General features: G+C 36.2%; 1 protein-coding gene across 1 annotated transcript in view; it reads left to right on the forward strand.

Moving 5' to 3' along the window:
• Nucleotides 1–18,615, forward strand: part of LOC149131366 (collagen alpha-3(VI) chain-like) — a gene marked incomplete at its 3' end in the record, with an annotated part of 48,209 nt that overhangs the window by 19,111 nt on the left and 10,483 nt on the right. The window contains exons 18-34 of the mRNA XM_089340221.1: nt 470–526; nt 879–923; nt 1,598–2,167; nt 3,658–3,714; nt 4,067–4,111; nt 4,786–5,355; nt 6,846–6,902; nt 7,255–7,299; nt 7,974–8,543; nt 10,032–10,088; nt 10,441–10,485; nt 11,160–11,729; nt 14,786–14,842; nt 15,195–15,239; nt 15,914–16,483; nt 17,972–18,028; nt 18,381–18,425. Coding sequence (XP_089196347.1) covers nt 470–526; nt 879–923; nt 1,598–2,167; nt 3,658–3,714; nt 4,067–4,111; nt 4,786–5,355; nt 6,846–6,902; nt 7,255–7,299; nt 7,974–8,543; nt 10,032–10,088; nt 10,441–10,485; nt 11,160–11,729; nt 14,786–14,842; nt 15,195–15,239; nt 15,914–16,483; nt 17,972–18,028; nt 18,381–18,425 — 3,462 coding nt within the window. The remainder of the gene's footprint in view (nt 1–469; nt 527–878; nt 924–1,597; nt 2,168–3,657; nt 3,715–4,066; nt 4,112–4,785; nt 5,356–6,845; nt 6,903–7,254; nt 7,300–7,973; nt 8,544–10,031; nt 10,089–10,440; nt 10,486–11,159; nt 11,730–14,785; nt 14,843–15,194; nt 15,240–15,913; nt 16,484–17,971; nt 18,029–18,380; nt 18,426–18,615) is intronic.

The raw sequence follows: 18,615 nt of genomic DNA on the forward strand, positions 1-18,615 counted from the left end.
GTGAATTGATTAACACTGAGAAAACTGTGATCTAATGCACTATTTCCTACCGAGAAATTTCATTCAACAGCTATGAAATTATAGTTATATACGCGTGTTGTCTATATGTATAGATGAGTACACATAGAACATGTGTATATAAAGATATACTTGTATATTTGTGTGTGTATGCATGTTTATGCCTATATATGTATATATATGGCCAGTATAAATGCTCATGTATGTGTAAGTACATACGTTTTGACTTCTATATATATATACGTGCATTTATATATTGGCGTATATACATGTTGATATATGTATATCTACTTGGATAAAGATGTGGGCAGAATGATAGCTAGTGAGATAGATAAACAGATGTACGTAAGTGCATTTCAATATTAAGAAGCGTGCAAGTGCAATAAAATTGTATTCCATATCTATATGAGAGTTGACCTTACTAAATTCTGGGATTATTTTTCGTTGGAAGGAGGTCAACCAGAACCAACTAGAAGGACACCTATAATTGAGACGACAAGAAAGAGAGGTGAGACATTAACGCAAACTATTTTTTGGTATTGTAGTAGCGGTGTGCGCTGACATCACCCTTATTCCTATCACATTTGATACCATTATTTAGCGAAGGTTTTCAATCGGGCATCGATACGCAGGTAGAAATGATTAATTCTGTGCATAGATGAAATTGTTATTAAATGGTGTACAAATTTTTCAGAATGCATTTTTGCAGTGATTTGTTAGAATCATTAATTCTCGCTATTTATTGGAAGATAAGTGTAAAGTAGGGTAAAGTGTATTGTTTGCGTGTGTGTGCGTTGAAAGTAGACCTGATAACACGTGTTTGCGCATGGAAATGTAAATATTACTTTTATTTCTCGCAGTTGTGGAGAAAACTCCAGCACCTGCCATTACACTACCAACAAAGGGTAAGGCTCTTGTACTGCTCCACATTTTCTTCGTTAATACAGTGTTGTATATGAGCGCTTGATTTTGTTATGTGTCCACGTTTACGTGTGAGAGAGTGTCATCATCGAGATGAATTCTGTTGATTATCAGTAAAATTGGATGCTGTTGTCTATATATGTATAGATTCTTAGCTTTTTCTTTTTGCCATATACGTTTTTCGTGTTTCTTGTATTTTGTTTTCGCTTTGTGCAAGTTGACTAGTTTGGACTTTCGAATTGAATGTTCGGAAGTTTGTTGCTGTAAAAGCTATTCCTGTCGAAATCCTTAATACATATTGTGTGTATTTTGTTTATGTTTTGTCATCATGGAATATTATTTACGTGGAGTTGTTGCTGCTGGGTTGAAGGTCGTGTTTTCTAAAGTGAAAGTACTTTGTTGTTGTTCTGTTCGTTTCTGTCACGTATTGTTTGAAATTCTCGATACATCGTCGTGTACGAGTTTTCGGATAGGTGTGAGGAAGCAGTTTGCTTTGCTTAATGTTTTCCCATGTTTGTTTTTGCGCATATTCATATGACATACATGTTGTGTAAAGTTGTGGTGGTGCTTCGTTGAGATAGTTTCAGAATAGAAATGTAGATTTATGTGCTAGCAGTGGATTATTCGATAAGTGATAAGTTATCCTAATGTTCTGCAGGTGAATGTGGCGCTGCAGAATCTGACATCATCTTCATTTTGGACTCATCAACTAGTGTCCAAAAAGAAAACTTCAAGAAAATGCTAAATTTCATTGTTGATTTTGTGTCCGCTGCTTCCATTGACAATGGCAATGTTCGAATCGGTGCAGTCCTTTACAGTTCAGACGTGAAAATCCAATTCCATTTGAATGCTTTCCAAACAAAGCAAGAAGTAATCGATGCAGTTCTCCAAATTCCATATGTTTACGGCAGTACAAACACTTACGGCGGGCTTAACACCATGCGGACAGTAATGTTCACGACAGAGAACGGTGACAGGCCATCCGTTCCCAATATTGCCATACTGCTCACCGACGGCGTATCGAACGTCAATGCTTACGACACTATTCCAGAAGCAGTGAAAGCCAGAGAGGATGGCATCCACATATATGCTATTGGTATTGGTCTAAGTGACACTACAGAATTGAGCCAGATTTCCTCGTTGCCTGTTGACGAAAACATGTTTATTGTGACTGACTTCAACGAACTGTCGAATCTGAAAGAAAGAATATTTGAGCAATATTGCCCAGGTATAGCAATTAGCATGTTATTACAAAGCGGTGTTGTATTTTAAAGCGTTACTAATCAAAGCTATAATCACAGATATTCAACAAAGATATATTTAACAAGATTTGTTATTGCGTTACTTCCAAGTTTGACTTTCAGCTAATGTTCTATGCAAGTATTTTTACAATTAACGCTGCTCAAAGCCCTAACAACTTCGTTCGATGCCCGTTTTGTGTCAATTCATACGTTTCGCTGCTTTCTCTTCTACATGTTCATTCACAACGTTTGACATCGTTACAAGTAAAACTTTTGTACGTCTGATGTTGCTGTGTTAAGCAGATTGAAGTAGCAACAAGTAAATAACATGTCTTGTAGGTTGTGATAAGTTTCCTCTAGAATTTGCACTACTAATATCAGTATGTATTACAAGAGAATTTGGAATACACTGTCTTCCTTAAAATAATGTAGTTAACATACTAATGCTGTCAACTGGCTGTCCATTTCCTACTTTTTCTTACAATCATCTTATTCTTTATCCATTTGATATTCAGTCTATGATCTTGTTTCATCTAAACCTCAAGATATGCAAAACATTTCCCTGTATTGTCCCCTAATATGTATTTACTACACTAGCAGTAATTACAATTGTTTCAACAATATTTTAAATCGCGCTTTGGAATCTAACATATATTACTGGATGAAAGCTTCTAGAACCGCCAGATATTATAGAAAGTTATTTGCAAGTATGTGTTGTAATTTGCTCATTAATTTAGAAAATATCTACATTCGTATGTTTCGGTATGTATTTAATAACAAAAAAAGAAAGCTTTATGGATGAGGTTGCGCTTCATTTTTTTTTTTTCCATTGCTTATCTAATATACATTATTCTTTGCACAGTTTTGAAGGGAAACTAACATTTCATTCATAGAATTCCGATTGAGGGATATTATGCGGAATTTTCTAAATTTACCTAAAACTTAGAGAAGTGTACTTTGTATTGAGTGCATATGTTATTGCGTGAAACTTCGTACATATATGTATTTGTGAATTGATTAACACTGAGAAAACTGTGATCTAATGCACTATTTCCTACCGAGAAATTTCATTCTACAGCTATGAAGTTATAGTTATATACGCGTGTTGTCTATATGTATGGATGAGTACACATAGAACATGCGTATATAAAGATATATGTGTATATTTGTGTGCTTATGCATGTTTATGCCTATATATGTATATATACGGCCAGTATAAATGCTCATGTATGTGTAAGTACATACGTTTTGACTTCTATATATATATACGTGCATTTATATATTGGCGTATATACATGTTGATATATGTATATCTACTTAGATAAAGATGTGGGCAGAATGATAGCTAGTGAGATAGATAAACAGATGTACGTAAGTGCATTTCAATATTAAGAAGCGTGCAAGTGCAATAAAATTGTATTCCATATCTATATGAGAGTTGACCTTACTAAATTCTGGGATTATTTTTCGTTGGAAGGAGGTCAACCAGAACCAACTAGAAGGACACCTATAATTGAGACGACAAGAAAGAGAGGTGAGACATTAACGCAAACTATTTTTTGGTATTGTAGTAGCGGTGTGCGCTGACATCACCCTTATTCCTATCACATTTGATACCATTATTTAGCGAAGGTTTTCAATCGGGCATCGATACGCAGGTAGAAATGATTAATTCTGTGCATAGATGAAATTGTTATTAAATGGTGTACAAATTTTTCAGAATGCATTTTTGCAGTGATTTGTTAGAATCATTAATTCTCGCTATTTATTGGAAGATAAGTGTAAAGTAGGGTAAAGTGTATTGTTTGCGTGTGTGTGCGTTGAAAGTAGACCTGATAACACGTGTTTGCGCATGGAAATGTAAATATTACTTTTATTTCTCGCAGTTGTGGAGAAAACTCCAGCACCTGCCATTACACTACCAACAAAGGGTAAGGCTCTTGTACTGCTCCACATTTTCTTCGTTAATACAGTGTTGTATATGAGCGCTTGATTTTGTTATGTGTCCACGTTTACGTGTGAGAGAGTGTCATCATCGAGATGAATTCTGTTGATTATCAGTAAAATTGGATGCTGTTGTCTATATATGTATAGATTCTTAGCTTTTTCTTTTTGCCATATACGTTTTTCGTGTTTCTTGTATTTTGTTTTCGCTTTGTGCAAGTTGACTAGTTTGGACTTTCGAATTGAATGTTCGGAAGTTTGTTGCTGTAAAAGCTATTCCTGTCGAAATCCTTAATACATATTGTGTGTATTTTGTTTATGTTTTGTCATCATGGAATATTATTTACGTGGAGTTGTTGCTGCTGGGTTGAAGGTCGTGTTTTCTAAAGTGAAAGTACTTTGTTGTTGTTCTGTTCGTTTCTGTCACGTATTGTTTGAAATTCTCTATACATCGTCGTGTACGAGTTTTCGGATAGGTGTGAGGAAGCAGTTTGCTTTGCTTAATGTTTTCCCATGTTTGTTTTTGCGTATATTCATATGACATACATGTTGTGTAAAGTTGTGGTGGAGCTTCGTTGAGATAGTTTCAGAATAGAAATGTAGATTTATGTGCTAGCAGTGGATTATTCGATAAGTGATAAGTTATCCTAATGTTCTGCAGGTGAATGTGGCGCTGCAGAATCTGACATCATCTTCATTTTGGACTCATCAACTAGTGTCCAAAAAGAAAACTTCAAGAAAATGCTAAATTTCATTGTTGATTTTGTGTCCGCTGCTTCCATTGACAATGGCAATGTTCGAATCGGTGCAGTCCTTTACAGTTCAGACGTGAAAATCCAATTCCATTTGAATGCTTTCCAAACAAAGCAAGAAGTAATCGATGCAGTTCTCCAAATTCCATATGTTTACGGCAGTACAAACACTTACGGCGGGCTTAACACCATGCGGACAGTAATGTTCACGACAGAGAACGGTGACAGGCCATCCGTTCCCAATATTGCCATACTGCTCACCGACGGCGTATCGAACGTCAATGCTTACGACACTATTCCAGAAGCAGTGAAAGCCAGAGAGGATGGCATCCACATATATGCTATTGGTATTGGTCTAAGTGACACTACAGAATTGAGCCAGATTTCCTCGTTGCCTGTTGACGAAAACATGTTTATTGTGACTGACTTCAACGAACTGTCGAATCTGAAAGAAAGAATATTTGAGCAATATTGCCCAGGTATAGCAATTAGCATGTTATTACAAAGCGGTGTTGTATTTTAAAGCGTTACTAATCAAAGCTATAATCACAGATATTCAACAAAGATATATTTAACAAGATTTGTTATTGCGTTACTTCCAAGTTTGACTTTCAGCTAATGTTCTATGCAAGTATTTTTACAATTAACGCTGCTCAAAGCCCTAACAACTTCGTTCGATGCCCGTTTTGTGTCAATTCATACGTTTCGCTGCTTTCTCTTCTACATGTTCATTCACAACGTTTGACATCGTTACAAGTAAAACTTTTGTACGTCTGATGTTGCTGTGTTAAGCAGATTGAAGTAGCAACAAGTAAATAACATGTCTTGTAGGTTGTGATAAGTTTCCTCTAGAATTTGCACTACTAATATCAGTATGTATTACAAGAGAATTTGGAATACACTGTCTTCCTTAAAATAATGTAGTTAACATACTAATGCTGTCAACTGGCTGTCCATTTCCTACTTTTTCTTACAATCATCTTATTCTTTATCCATTTGATATTCAGTCTATGATCTTGTTTCATCTAAACCTCAAGATATGCAAAACATTTCCCTGTATTGTCCCCTAATATGTATTTACTACACTAGCAGTAATTACAATTGTTTCAACAATATTTTAAATCGCGCTTTGGAATCTAACATATATTACTGGATGAAAGCTTCTCGAACCGCCAGATATTATAGAAAGTTATTTGCAAGTATGTGTTGTAATTTGCTCATTAATTTAGAAAATATCTACATTCGTATGTTTCGGTATGTATTTAATAACAAAAAAAGAAAGCTTTATGGATGAGGTTGCGCTTCATTTTTTTTTTTTCCATTGCTTATCTAATATACATTATTCTTTGCACAGTTTTGAAGGGAAACTAACATTTCATTCATAGAATTCCGATTGAGGGATATTATGCGGAATTTTCTAAATTTACCTAAAACTTAGAGAAGTGTACTTTGTATTGAGTGCATATGTTATTGCGTGAAACTTCGTACATATATGTATTTGTGAATTGATTAACACTGAGAAAACTGTGATCTAATGCACTATTTCCTACCGAGAAATTTCATTCTACAGCTATGAAGTTATAGTTATATACGCGTGTTGTCTATATGTATGGATGAGTACACATAGAACATGCGTATATAAAGATATATGTGTATATTTGTGTGCTTATGCATGTTTATGCCTATATATGTATATATACGGCCAGTATAAATGCTCATGTATGTGTAAGTACATACGTTTTGACTTCTATATATATATACGTGCATTTATATATTGGCGTATATACATGTTGATATATGTATATCTACTTAGATAAAGATGTGGGCAGAATGATAGCTAGTGAGATAGATAAACAGATGTACGTAAGTGCATTTCAATATTAAGAAGCGTGCAAGTGCAATAAAATTGTATTCCATATCTATATGAGAGTTGACCTTACTAAATTCTGGGATTATTTTTCGTTGGAAGGAGGTCAACCAGAACCAACTAGAAGGACACCTATAATTGAGACGACAAGAAAGAGAGGTGAGACATTAACGCAAACTATTTTTTGGTATTGTAGTAGCGGTGTGCGCTGACATCACCCTTATTCCTATCACATTTGATACCATTATTTAGCGAAGGTTTTCAATCGGGCATCGATACGCAGGTAGAAATGATTAATTCTGTGCATAGATGAAATTGTTATTAAATGGTGTACAAATTTTTCAGAATGCATTTTTGCAGTGATTTGTTAGAATCATTAATTCTCGCTATTTATTGGAAGATAATTGTAAAGTAGGGTAAAGTGTATTGTTTGCGTGTGTGTGCGTTGAAAGTAGACCTGATAACACGTGTTTGCGCATGGAAATGTAAATATTACTTTTATTTCTCGCAGTTGTGGAGAAAACTCCAGCACCTGCCATTACACTACCAACAAAGGGTAAGGCTCTTGTACTGCTCCACATTTTCTTCGTTAATACAGTGTTGTATATGAGCGCTTGATTTTGTTATGTGTCCACGTTTACGTGTGAGAGAGTGTCATCATCGAGATGAATTCTGTTGATTATCAGTAAAATTGGATGCTGTTGTCTATATATGTATAGATTCTTAGCTTTTTCTTTTTGCCATATACGTTTTTCGTGTTTCTTGTATTTTGTTTTCGCTTTGTGCAAGTTGACTAGTTTGGACTTTCGAATTGAATGTTCGGAAGTTTGTTGCTGTAAAAGCTATTCCTGTCGAAATCCTTAATACATATTGTGTGTATTTTGTTTATGTTTTGTCATCATGGAATATTATTTACGTGGAGTTGTTGCTGCTGGGTTGAAGGTCGTGTTTTCTAAAGTGAAAGTACTTTGTTGTTGTTCTGTTCGTTTCTGTCACGTATTGTTTGAAATTCTCGATACATCGTCGTGTACGAGTTTTCGGATAGGTGTGAGGAAGCAGTTTGCTTTGCTTAATGTTTTCCCATGTTTGTTTTTGCGCATATTCATATGACATACATGTTGTGTAAAGTTGTGGTGGTGCTTCGTTGAGATAGTTTCAGAATAGAAATGTAGATTTATGTGCTAGCAGTGGATTATTCGATAAGTGATAAGTTATCCTAATGTTCTGCAGGTGAATGTGGCGCTGCAGAATCTGACATCATCTTCATTTTGGACTCATCAACTAGTGTCCAAAAAGAAAACTTCAAGAAAATGCTAAATTTCATTGTTGATTTCGTGTCCGCTGCTTCCATTGACAATGGCAATGTTCGAATCGGTGCAGTCCTTTACAGTTCAGACGTGAAAATCCAATTCCATTTGAATGCTTTCCAAACAAAGCAAGAAGTAATCGATGCAGTTCTCCAAATTCCATATGTTTACGGCAGTACAAACACTTACGGCGGGCTTAACACCATGCGGACAGTAATGTTCACGACAGAGAACGGTGACAGGCCATCCGTTCCCAATATTGCCATACTGCTCACCGACGGCGTATCGAACGTCAATGCTTACGACACTATTCCAGAAGCAGTGAAAGCCAGAGAGGATGGCATCCACATATATGCTATTGGTATTGGTCTAAGTGACACTACAGAATTGAGCCAGATTTCCTCGTTGCCTGTTGACGAAAACATGTTTATTGTGACTGACTTCAACGAACTGTCGAATCTGAAAGAAAGAATATTTGAGCAATATTGCCCAGGTATAGCAATTAGCATGTTATTACAAAGCGGTGTTGTATTTTAAAGCGTTACTAATCAAAGCTATAATCACAGATATTCAACAAAGATATATTTAACAAGATTTGTTATTGCGTTACTTCCAAGTTTCACTTTCAGCTAATGTTCTATGCAAGTATTTTTACAATTAACGCTGCTCAAAGCCCTAACAACTTCGTTCGATGCCCGTTTTGTGTCAATTCATACGTTTCGCTGCTTTCTCTTCTACATGTTAATTCACAACGTTTGACATCGTTACAAGTAAAACTTTTGTACGTCTGATGTTGCTGTGTTAAGCAGATTGAAGTAGCAACAAGTAAATAACATGTCTTGTAGGTTGTGATAAGTTTCCTCTAGAATTTGCACTACTAATATCAGTATGTATTACAAGAGAATTTGGAATACACTGTCTTGCTTAAAATAATGTAGTTAACATACTAATGCTGTCAACTGGCTGTCCATTTCATACTTTTTCTTACAATCATCTTATTCTTTATCCATTTGATATTCAGTCTATGATCTTGTTTCATCTAAACCTCAAGATATGCAAAACATTTCCATTTATTGTCCCCTAATATGTATTTACTACACTAGCAGTAATTATTATTGTTTCAACAATATTTTAAATCGCGCTTTGGAATCTAACATACATTACTGGATGAAAGCTTCTCGAACCGCCAGATATTATAGAAAGTTATTTGCAAGTATGTGTTGTAATTTGCTCATTAATTTAGAAAATATCTACATTCGTATGTTTCGGTATGTATTTAATAACAAAAAAAGAAAGCTTTATGGATGAGGTTGCGCTTCATTTTTTTTTTCCATTGCTTATCTAATATACATTATTCTTTGCATAGTTTTGAAGGGAAACTAACATTTCATTCATAGAATTTCGATTGAGGGATATTATGCGGAATTTTCTAAATTTACCTAAAACTTAGAGAAGTGTACTTTGTATTGAGTGCATATGTTATTGCGTGAAACTTCGTACATATATGTATTTGTGAATTGATTAACACTGAGAAAACTGTGATCTAATGCACTATTTCCTACCGAGAAATTTCATTCAACAGCTATGAAATTATAGTTATATACGCGTGTTGTCTATATGTATGGATGAGTACACATAGAACATGTGTATATAAAGATATACTTGTATATTTGTGTGTGTATGCATGTTTATGCCTATATATGTATATATACGGCCAGTATAAATGCTCATGTATGTGTAAGTACATACGTTTTGACTTCTATATATATATACGTGCATTTATATATTGGCGTATATACATGTTGATATATGTATATCTACTTGGATAAAGATGTGGGCAGAATGATAGCTAGTGAGATAGATAAACAGATGTACGTAAGTGCATTTCAATATTAAGAAGCGTGCAAGTGCAATAAAATTGTATTCCATATCTATATGAGAGTTGACCTTACTAAATTCTGGGATTATTTTTCGTTGGAAGGAGGTCAACCAGAACCAACTAGAAGGACACCTATAATTGAGACGACAAGAAAGAGAGGTGAGACATTAACGCAAACTATTTTTTGGTATTTTAGTAGCGGTGTGTGCTGACATCAATCTTATTCCTATCACATTTGATATCATTATTTAGCGAAGGTTTTCAATCGGGCATCGATGCGCAGGTAGAAATGATTAATTCTGTGCATAGATGAAATTGTTATTAAATGGTGTACAAATTTTTCAGAATGCATTTTTGCAGTGATTTGTTAGAATCATTAATTCTCGCTATTTATTGGAAGATAAGTGTAAAGTAGGGTAAAGTGTATTGTTTGCGTGTGTGTGCGTTGAAAGTAGACCTGATAACACGTGTTTGCGCATGGAAATGTAAATATTACTTTTATTTCTCGCAGTTGTGGAGAAAACTCCAGCACCTGCCATTACACTACCAACAAAGGGTAAGGCTCTTGTACTGCTCCACATTTTCTTCGTTAATACAGTGTTGTATATGAGCGCTTGATTTTGTTATGTGTCCACGTTTACGTGTGAGAGAGTGTCATCATCGAGATGAATTCTGTTGATTATCAGTAAAATTGGATGCTGTTGTCTATATATGTATAGATTCTTAGCTTTTTCTTTTTGCCATATACGTTTTTCGTGTTTCTTGTATTTTGTTTTCGTTTTGTGCAAGTTGACTAGTTTGGACTTTCGAATTGAATGTTCGGAAGTTTGTTGCTGTAAAAGCTATTCCTGTCGAAATCCTTAATACATATTGTGTGTATTTTGTTTATGTTTTGTCATCATGGAATATTATTTACGTGGAGTTGTTGCTGCTGGGTTGAAGGTCGTGTTTTCTAAAGTGAAAGTACTTTGTTGTTGTTCTGTTCGTTTCTGTCACGTATTGTTTGAAATTCTCGATACATCGTCGTGTACGAGTTTTCGGATAGGTGTGAGGAAGCAGTTTGCTTTGCTTAATGTTTTCCCATGTTTGTTTTTGCGCATATTCATATGACATACATGTTGTGTAAAGTTGTGGTGGTGCTTCGTTGAGATAGTTTCAGAATAGAAATGTAGATTTATGTGCTAGCAGTGGATTATTCGATAAGTGATAAGTTATCCTAATGTTCTGCAGGTGAATGTGGCGCTGCAGAATCTGACATCATCTTCATTTTGGACTCATCAACTAGTGTCCAAAAAGAAAACTTCAAGAAAATGCTAAATTTCATTGTTGATTTTGTGTCCGCTGCTTCCATTGACAATGGCAATGTTCGAATCGGTGCAGTCCTTTACAGTTCAGACGTGAAAATCCAATTCCATTTGAATGCTTTCCAAACAAAGCAAGAAGTAATCGATGCAGTTCTCCAAATTCCATATGTTTACGGCAGTACAAACACTTACGGCGGGCTTAACACCATGCGGACAGTAATGTTCACGACAGAGAACGGTGACAGGCCATCCGTTCCCAATATTGCCATACTGCTCACCGACGGCGTATCGAACGTCAATGCTTACGACACTATTCCAGAAGCAGTGAAAGCCAGAGAGGATGGCATCCACATATATGCTATTGGTATTGGTCTAAGTGACACTACAGAATTGAGCCAGATTTCCTCGTTGCCTGTTGACGAAAACATGTTTATTGTGACTGACTTCAACGAACTGTCGAATCTGAAAGAAAGAATATTTGAGCAATATTGCCCAGGTATAGCAATTAGCATGTTATTACAAAGCGGTGTTGTATTTTAAAGCGTTACTAATCAAAGCTATAATCACAGATATTCAACAAAGATATATTTAACAAGATTTGTTATTGCGTTACTTCCAAGTTTCACTTTCAGCTAATGTTCCATGCAAGTATTTTTACAATTAACGCTGCTCAAAGCCCTAACAACTTCGTTCGATGCCCGTTTTGTGTCAATTCATACGTTTCGCTGCTTTCTCTTCTACATGTTCATTCACAACGTTTGACATCGTTACAAGTAAAACTTTTGTACGTCTGATGTTGCTGTGTTAAGCACATTGAAGTAGCAACAAGTAAATAACATGTTTTGTAGGTTGTGATAAGTTTCCTCTAGAATTCGCACTACTAATATCAGTATGTATTACAAGAGAATTTGGAATACACTGTCTTCCTTAAAATAATGTAGTTAACATACTAATGCTGTCAACTGGCTGTCCATTTCATACTTTTTCTTACAATCATCTTATTCTTTATCCATTTGATATTCAGTCTATGATCTTGTTTCATCTAAACCTCAAGATATGCAAAACATTTCCCTTTATTGTCCCCTAATATGTATTTACTACACTAGCAGTAATTATTATTGTTTCAACAATATTTTAAATCGCGCTTTGGAATCTAACATACATTACTGGATGAAAGCTTCTCGAACCGCCAGATATTCATCATCATCATCATCATCATCGTTTAACGTCCGCTTTCCATGCTAGCATGGGTTGGACGATTTGACTGAGGACTGGTGAAACCGGATGGCAACACCAGGCTCCAGTATGATTTGGCAGAATTTCTACAGCTGGATGCCCTTCCTAACGCCAACCACTCAGAGAGTGTAGTGGCTGCTTTTACGTGTCACCCGCACGAAAACGGCCACGCTCGAAATGGTGTCTTTTATGTGCCACCCGCACAAGCCAGTCCAGGGGCACTGGCAACGATCTCGCTCGAAAATCCTACAGGAGCCAGTCAGGCGGTACTGGCAACGGCCACGCTCAAAATGGTGCATCTCATGTGCCACCCGCACAAGAACCAGTCCAGGGGCACTGGAAACGATCTTACTTGGCTTGCCGGGTCTTCTCACGCACAGCCCATTTCCAAAGGTCTCGGTCCGTAGTCATCGCCTCGGTGAGGCCCAATGTACGAAGGTCTTGCCTCACCACCTCAGCCCAGGTCTTCCTGGGCCTACCTCTTCCACGGGTTCCCTCAACTGTTAGGGTGTGGCACTTTTTCACGCAGCTATCCTCCTCCATTCTCACCACATGTCCATACCAGCGCAATCGTCTCTCTTGCACGCCACAACTGATGCTTCTAATGTTCAGCTTTTCTCTCAAGATACTTACACTCTGACGGGTATTCACATTGACATTACACATCCAACGGAGCATACTGGCTTCATTCCTTGCGAGCTTACGTATGTCCTCAGCAGTTACAGCCCATGTTTCACTGCCATGTAGCATGGTTGTTCGTACGCATGCGTCATACAGTCTGCCTTTTACTCTGAGTGAGAGTCCCTTTGTCGCCAGCAGGGGTAAGAGCTCTCTAAACTTTGCCCAGGCTATTCTTATTCTAGCAGCTACACTTTCAGCGCACCCACCCCCACTACTAACTTGGTCGCCCAGATAGCGGAAGCTATCGACTACCTCTAGTTTTTCACCCTGGAATGAGATAGAAGTTGTTTCCTGTTTGTTTGCAGTCTTTATTGCACCTGAACATCTGCCACAAACAAAAACTAACTTGCTAGTTAACCTGCCTTTGATGTTGCTGCACCTCTTATGTGTCCATAGCTTGCACCGGGTACATCTTATAGAGTTACTACCTACTCCTTTTCTACATACTGAGCAGGGCCATCTACCTGAAGGGGTTTGTGTTTTATCTACCTTCCTACTTATTAGGATTTTGGTTTTAGCTAGGTTGACTCTAAGGCCCTTCAATTCTAGACCTTGCTTCCACACCTGAAACTTCTCCTCTAGTTCTGATAGTGACTCCGCAATTAGGGCAAGGTCATCAGCATCGAGGAGCTCCCAGGGGCAACCTGTCTTGAACTCCTCTGTGATTGCCTGGAGGACTATGGTAAATAATAGGGGGCTGAGGACGGAACCTTGGTGGACCCCTACCTCTACCCGGAATTCATTGCTGTACTCATTTCCAACCCTCACCTTACTGGCCGCATCTCTGTACATGGCTCGCACAGCTCTCACTAGCCATTCTTCTATCCCAAGTTTCCTCATTGACCAACAGATAAGGGATCGGGGGAAGTATGTGTTGTAATTTGCTCATTAATTTAGAAAATATCTACATTCGTATGTTTCGGTATGTATTTAATAACAAAAAAAGAAAGCTTTATGGATGAGGTTGCGCTTCATTTTTTTTTTCCATTGCTTATCTAATATACATTATTCTTTGCATAGTTTTGAAGGGAAACTAACATTTCATTCATAGAATTTCGATTGAGGGATATTATGCGGAATTTTCTAAATTTACCTAAAACTTAGAGAAGTGTACTTTGTATTGAGTGCATATGTTATTGCGTGAAACTTCGTACATATATGTATTTGTGAATTGATTAACACTGAGAAAACTGTGATCTAATGCATTATTTCCTACCGAGAAATTTCATTCTACAGCTATGAAATTATAGTTATATACGCGTGTTGTCTATATGTAGAGATGAGTACACATAGAACATGTGTATATAAAGATATACTTGTATATTTGTGTGTGTATGCATGTTTATGCCTATATATGTATATATACGGCCAGTATAAATGCTCATGTATGTGTAAGTACATACGTTTTGACTTCTATATATATATACGTGCATTTATATATTGGCGTATATACATGTTGATATATGTATATCTACTTGGATAAAGATGTGGGCAGAATGATAGCTAGTGAGATAGATAAACAGATGTACGTAAGTGCATTTCAATATTAAGAAGCGTGCAAGTGCAATAAAATTGTATTCCATATCTATATGAGAGTTGACCTTACTAAATTCTGGGATTATTTTTCGTTGGAAGGAGGTCAACCAGAACCAACTAGAAGGACACCTATAATTGAGACGACAAGAAAGAGAGGTGAGACATTAACGCAAACTATTTTTTGGTATTTTAGTAGCGGTGTGTGCTGACATCAATCTTATTCCTATCACATTTGATATCATTATTTAGCGAAGGTTTTCAATCGGGCATCGATGCGCAGGTAGAAATGATTAATTCTGTGCATAGATGAAATTGTTATTAAATGGTGTACAAATTTTTCAGAATGCATTTTTGCAGTGATTTGTTAGAAACATTAATTCTCGCTATTTATTGGAAGATAAGTGTAAAGTAGGGTAAAGTGTATTGTTTGCGTGTGTGTGCGTTGAAAGTAGACCTGATAACACGTGTTTGCGCATGGAAATGTAAATATTACTTTTATTTCTCGCAGTTGTGGAGAAAACTCCAGCACCTGCCATTACACTACCAACAAAGGGTAAGGCTCTTGTACTGCTCCACATTTTCTTCGTTAATACAGTGTTGTATATGAGCGCTTGATTTTGTTATGTGTCCACGTTTACGTGTGAGAGAGTGTCATCATCGAGATGAATTCTGTTAATTATCAGTAAAATTGGATGCTGTTGTCTATATATGTATAGATTCTTAGCTTTTTCTTTTTGCCATATACCTTTTTCGTGTTTCTTGTATTTTGTTTTCGTTTTGTGCAAGTTGACTAGTTTGGACTTTCGAATTGAATGTTCGGAAGTTTGTTGCTGTAAAAGCTATTCCTGTCGAAATCCTTAATACATATTGTGTGTATTTTGTTTATGTTTTGTCATCATGGAATATTATTTACGTGGAGTTGTTGCTGCTGGGTTGAAGGTCGTGTTTTCTAAAGTGAAAGTACTTTGTTGTTGTTCTGTTCGTTTCTGTCACGTATTGTTTGAAATTCTCGATACATCGTCGTGTACGAGTTTTCGGATAGGTGTGAGGAAGCAGTTTGCTTTGCTTAATGTTTTCCCATGTTTGTTTTTGCGCATATTCATATGACATACATGTTGTGTAAAGTTGTGGTGGTGCTTCGTTGAGATAGTTTCAGAATAGAAATGTAGATTTATGTGCTAGCAGTGGATTATTCGATGACTGATAAGTTATCCTAATGTTCTGCAGGTGAATGTGGCGCTGCAGAATCTGACATCATCTTCATTTTGGACTCATCAACTAGTGTCCAAAAAGAAAACTTCAAGAAAATGCTAAATTTCATTGTTGATTTTGTGTCCGCTGCTTCCATTGACAATGGCAATGTTCGAATCGGTGCAGTCCTTTACAGTTCAGACGTGAAAATCCAATTCCATTTGAATGCTTTCCAAACAAAGCAAGAAGTAATCGATGCAGTTCTCCAAATTCCATATGTTTACGGCAGTACAAACACTTACGGCGGGCTTAACACCATGCGGACAATAATGTTCACGACAGAGAACGGTGACAGGCCATCCGTTCCCAATATTGCCATACTGCTCACCGACGGCGTATCGAACGTCAATGCTTACGACACTATTCCAGAAGCAGTGAAAGCCAGAGAGGATGGCATCCACATATATGCTATTGGTATTGGTCTAAGTGACACTACAGAATTGAGCCAGATTTCCTCGTTGCCTGTTGACGAAAACATGTTTATTGTGACTGACTTCAACGAACTGTCGAATCTGAAAGAAAGAATATTTGAGCAATATTGCCCAGGTATAGCAATTAGCATGTTATTACAAAGCGGTGTTGTATTTTAAAGCGTTACTAATCAAAGCTATAATCACAGATATTCAACAAAGATATATTTAACAAGATTTGTTATTGCGTTACTTCCAAGTTTGACTTTCAGCTAATGTTCTATGCAAGTATTTTTACAATTAACGCAGCTCAAAGCCCTAACAACTTCGTTCGATGCCCGTTTTGTGTCAATTCATACGTTTCGCTGCTTTCTCTTCTACATGTTCATTCACAACGTTTGACATCGTTACAAGTAAAACTTTTGTACGTCTGATATTGCTGTGTTAAGCAGATTGAAGTAGCAACAAGTAAATAACATGTTTTGTAGGTTGTGATAAGTTTCCTCTAGAATTCGCACTACTAATATCTGTATGTATTACAAGAGAATTTGGAATACACTGTCTTCCTTAAAATAATGTAGTTAACATACTAATGCTGTCAACTGGCTGTCCATTTCATACTTTTTCTTACAATCATCTTATTCTTTATCCATTTGATATTCAGTCTATGATCTTGTTTCATCTAAACCTCAAGATATGCAAAACATTTCCCTTTATTGTCCCCTAATATGTATTTACTACTCTAGCAGTAATTATTATTGTTTCAACAATATTTTAAATCGCGCTTTGGAATCTAACATACATTACTGGATGAAAGCTTCTCGAACCGCCAGATATTATAGAAAGTTATTTGCAAGTATGTGTTGTAATTTGCTCATTAATTTAGAAAATATCTACATTCGTATGTTTCGGTATGTATTTAATAACAAAAAAAGAAAGCTTTATGGATGAGGTTGCGCTTCATTTTTTTTTTCCATTGCTTATCTAATATACATTATTCTTTGCATAGTTTTGAAGGGAAACTAACATTTCATTCATAGAATTTCGATTGAGGGATATTATGCGGAATTTTCTAAATTTACCTAAAACTTAGAGAAGTGTACTTTGTATTGAGTGCATATGTTATTGCGTGAAACTTCGTACATATATGTATTTGTGAATTGATTAACACTGAGAAAACTGTGATCTAATGCACTATTTCCTACCGAGAAATTTCATTCAACAGCTATGAAATTATAGTTATATACGCGTGTTGTCTATATGTATAGATGAGTACACATAGAACATGTGTATATAAAGATATACTTGTATATTTGTGTGTGTATGCATGTTTATGCCTATATATGTATATATACGGCCAGTATAAATGCTCATGTATGTGTAAGTACATACGTTTTGACTTCTATATATATATACGTGCATTTATATATTGGCGTATATACATGTTGATATATGTATATCTACTTGGATAAAGATGTGGGCAGAATGATAGCTAGTGAGATAGATAAACAGATGTACGTAAGTGCATTTCAATATTAAGAAGCGTGCAAGTGCAATAAAATTGTATTCCATATCTATATGAGAGTTGACCTTACTAAATTCTGGGATTATTTTTCGTTGGAAGGAGGTCAACCAGAACCAACTAGAAGGACACCTATAATTGAGACGACAAGAAAGAGAGGTGAGACATTAACGCAAACAATTTTTTGGTATTTTAGTAGCGGTGTGTGCGGACATCAATCTTATTCCTATCACATTTGATATCATTATTTAGCGAAGGTTTTCAATTGGGCATCGATGCGCAGGTAGAAATGATTAATTCTGTGCATAGATGAAATTGTTATTAAATGGTGTACAAATTTTTCAGAATGCATTTTTGCAGTGATTAGTTAGAAACATTAATTCTCGCTATTTATTGGAAGATAAGTGTAAAGTAGGGTAAAGTGTATTGTTCGCGTGTGTGTGCGTTGAAAGTAGACCTGATAACACGTGTTTGCACATGGAAATGTAAATATTACTTTTATTTCTCGCAGTTGTGGAGAAAACTCCAGCACCTGCCATTACACTACCAACAAAGGGTAAGGCTCTTGTACTGCTCCACATTTTCTTCGTTAATACAGTGTTGTATATGAGCGCTTGATGTTGATATGTGTCCACGTTTACGTGTGAGAGAGTGTCATCATCGAGATGAATTCTGTTGATTATCAGCAAAATTGGATGCTGCTGTCTATATATGTATAGATTCTCAGCTCTTTCTTTTTGCCATAT

Source organism: Octopus bimaculoides, chromosome 23, assembly GCF_046866305.1.
Source record: "Octopus bimaculoides isolate indiv1 chromosome 23, ASM4686630v1, whole genome shotgun sequence".
Lineage (NCBI taxonomy): Eukaryota > Metazoa > Mollusca > Cephalopoda > Octopoda > Octopodidae > Octopus > Octopus bimaculoides.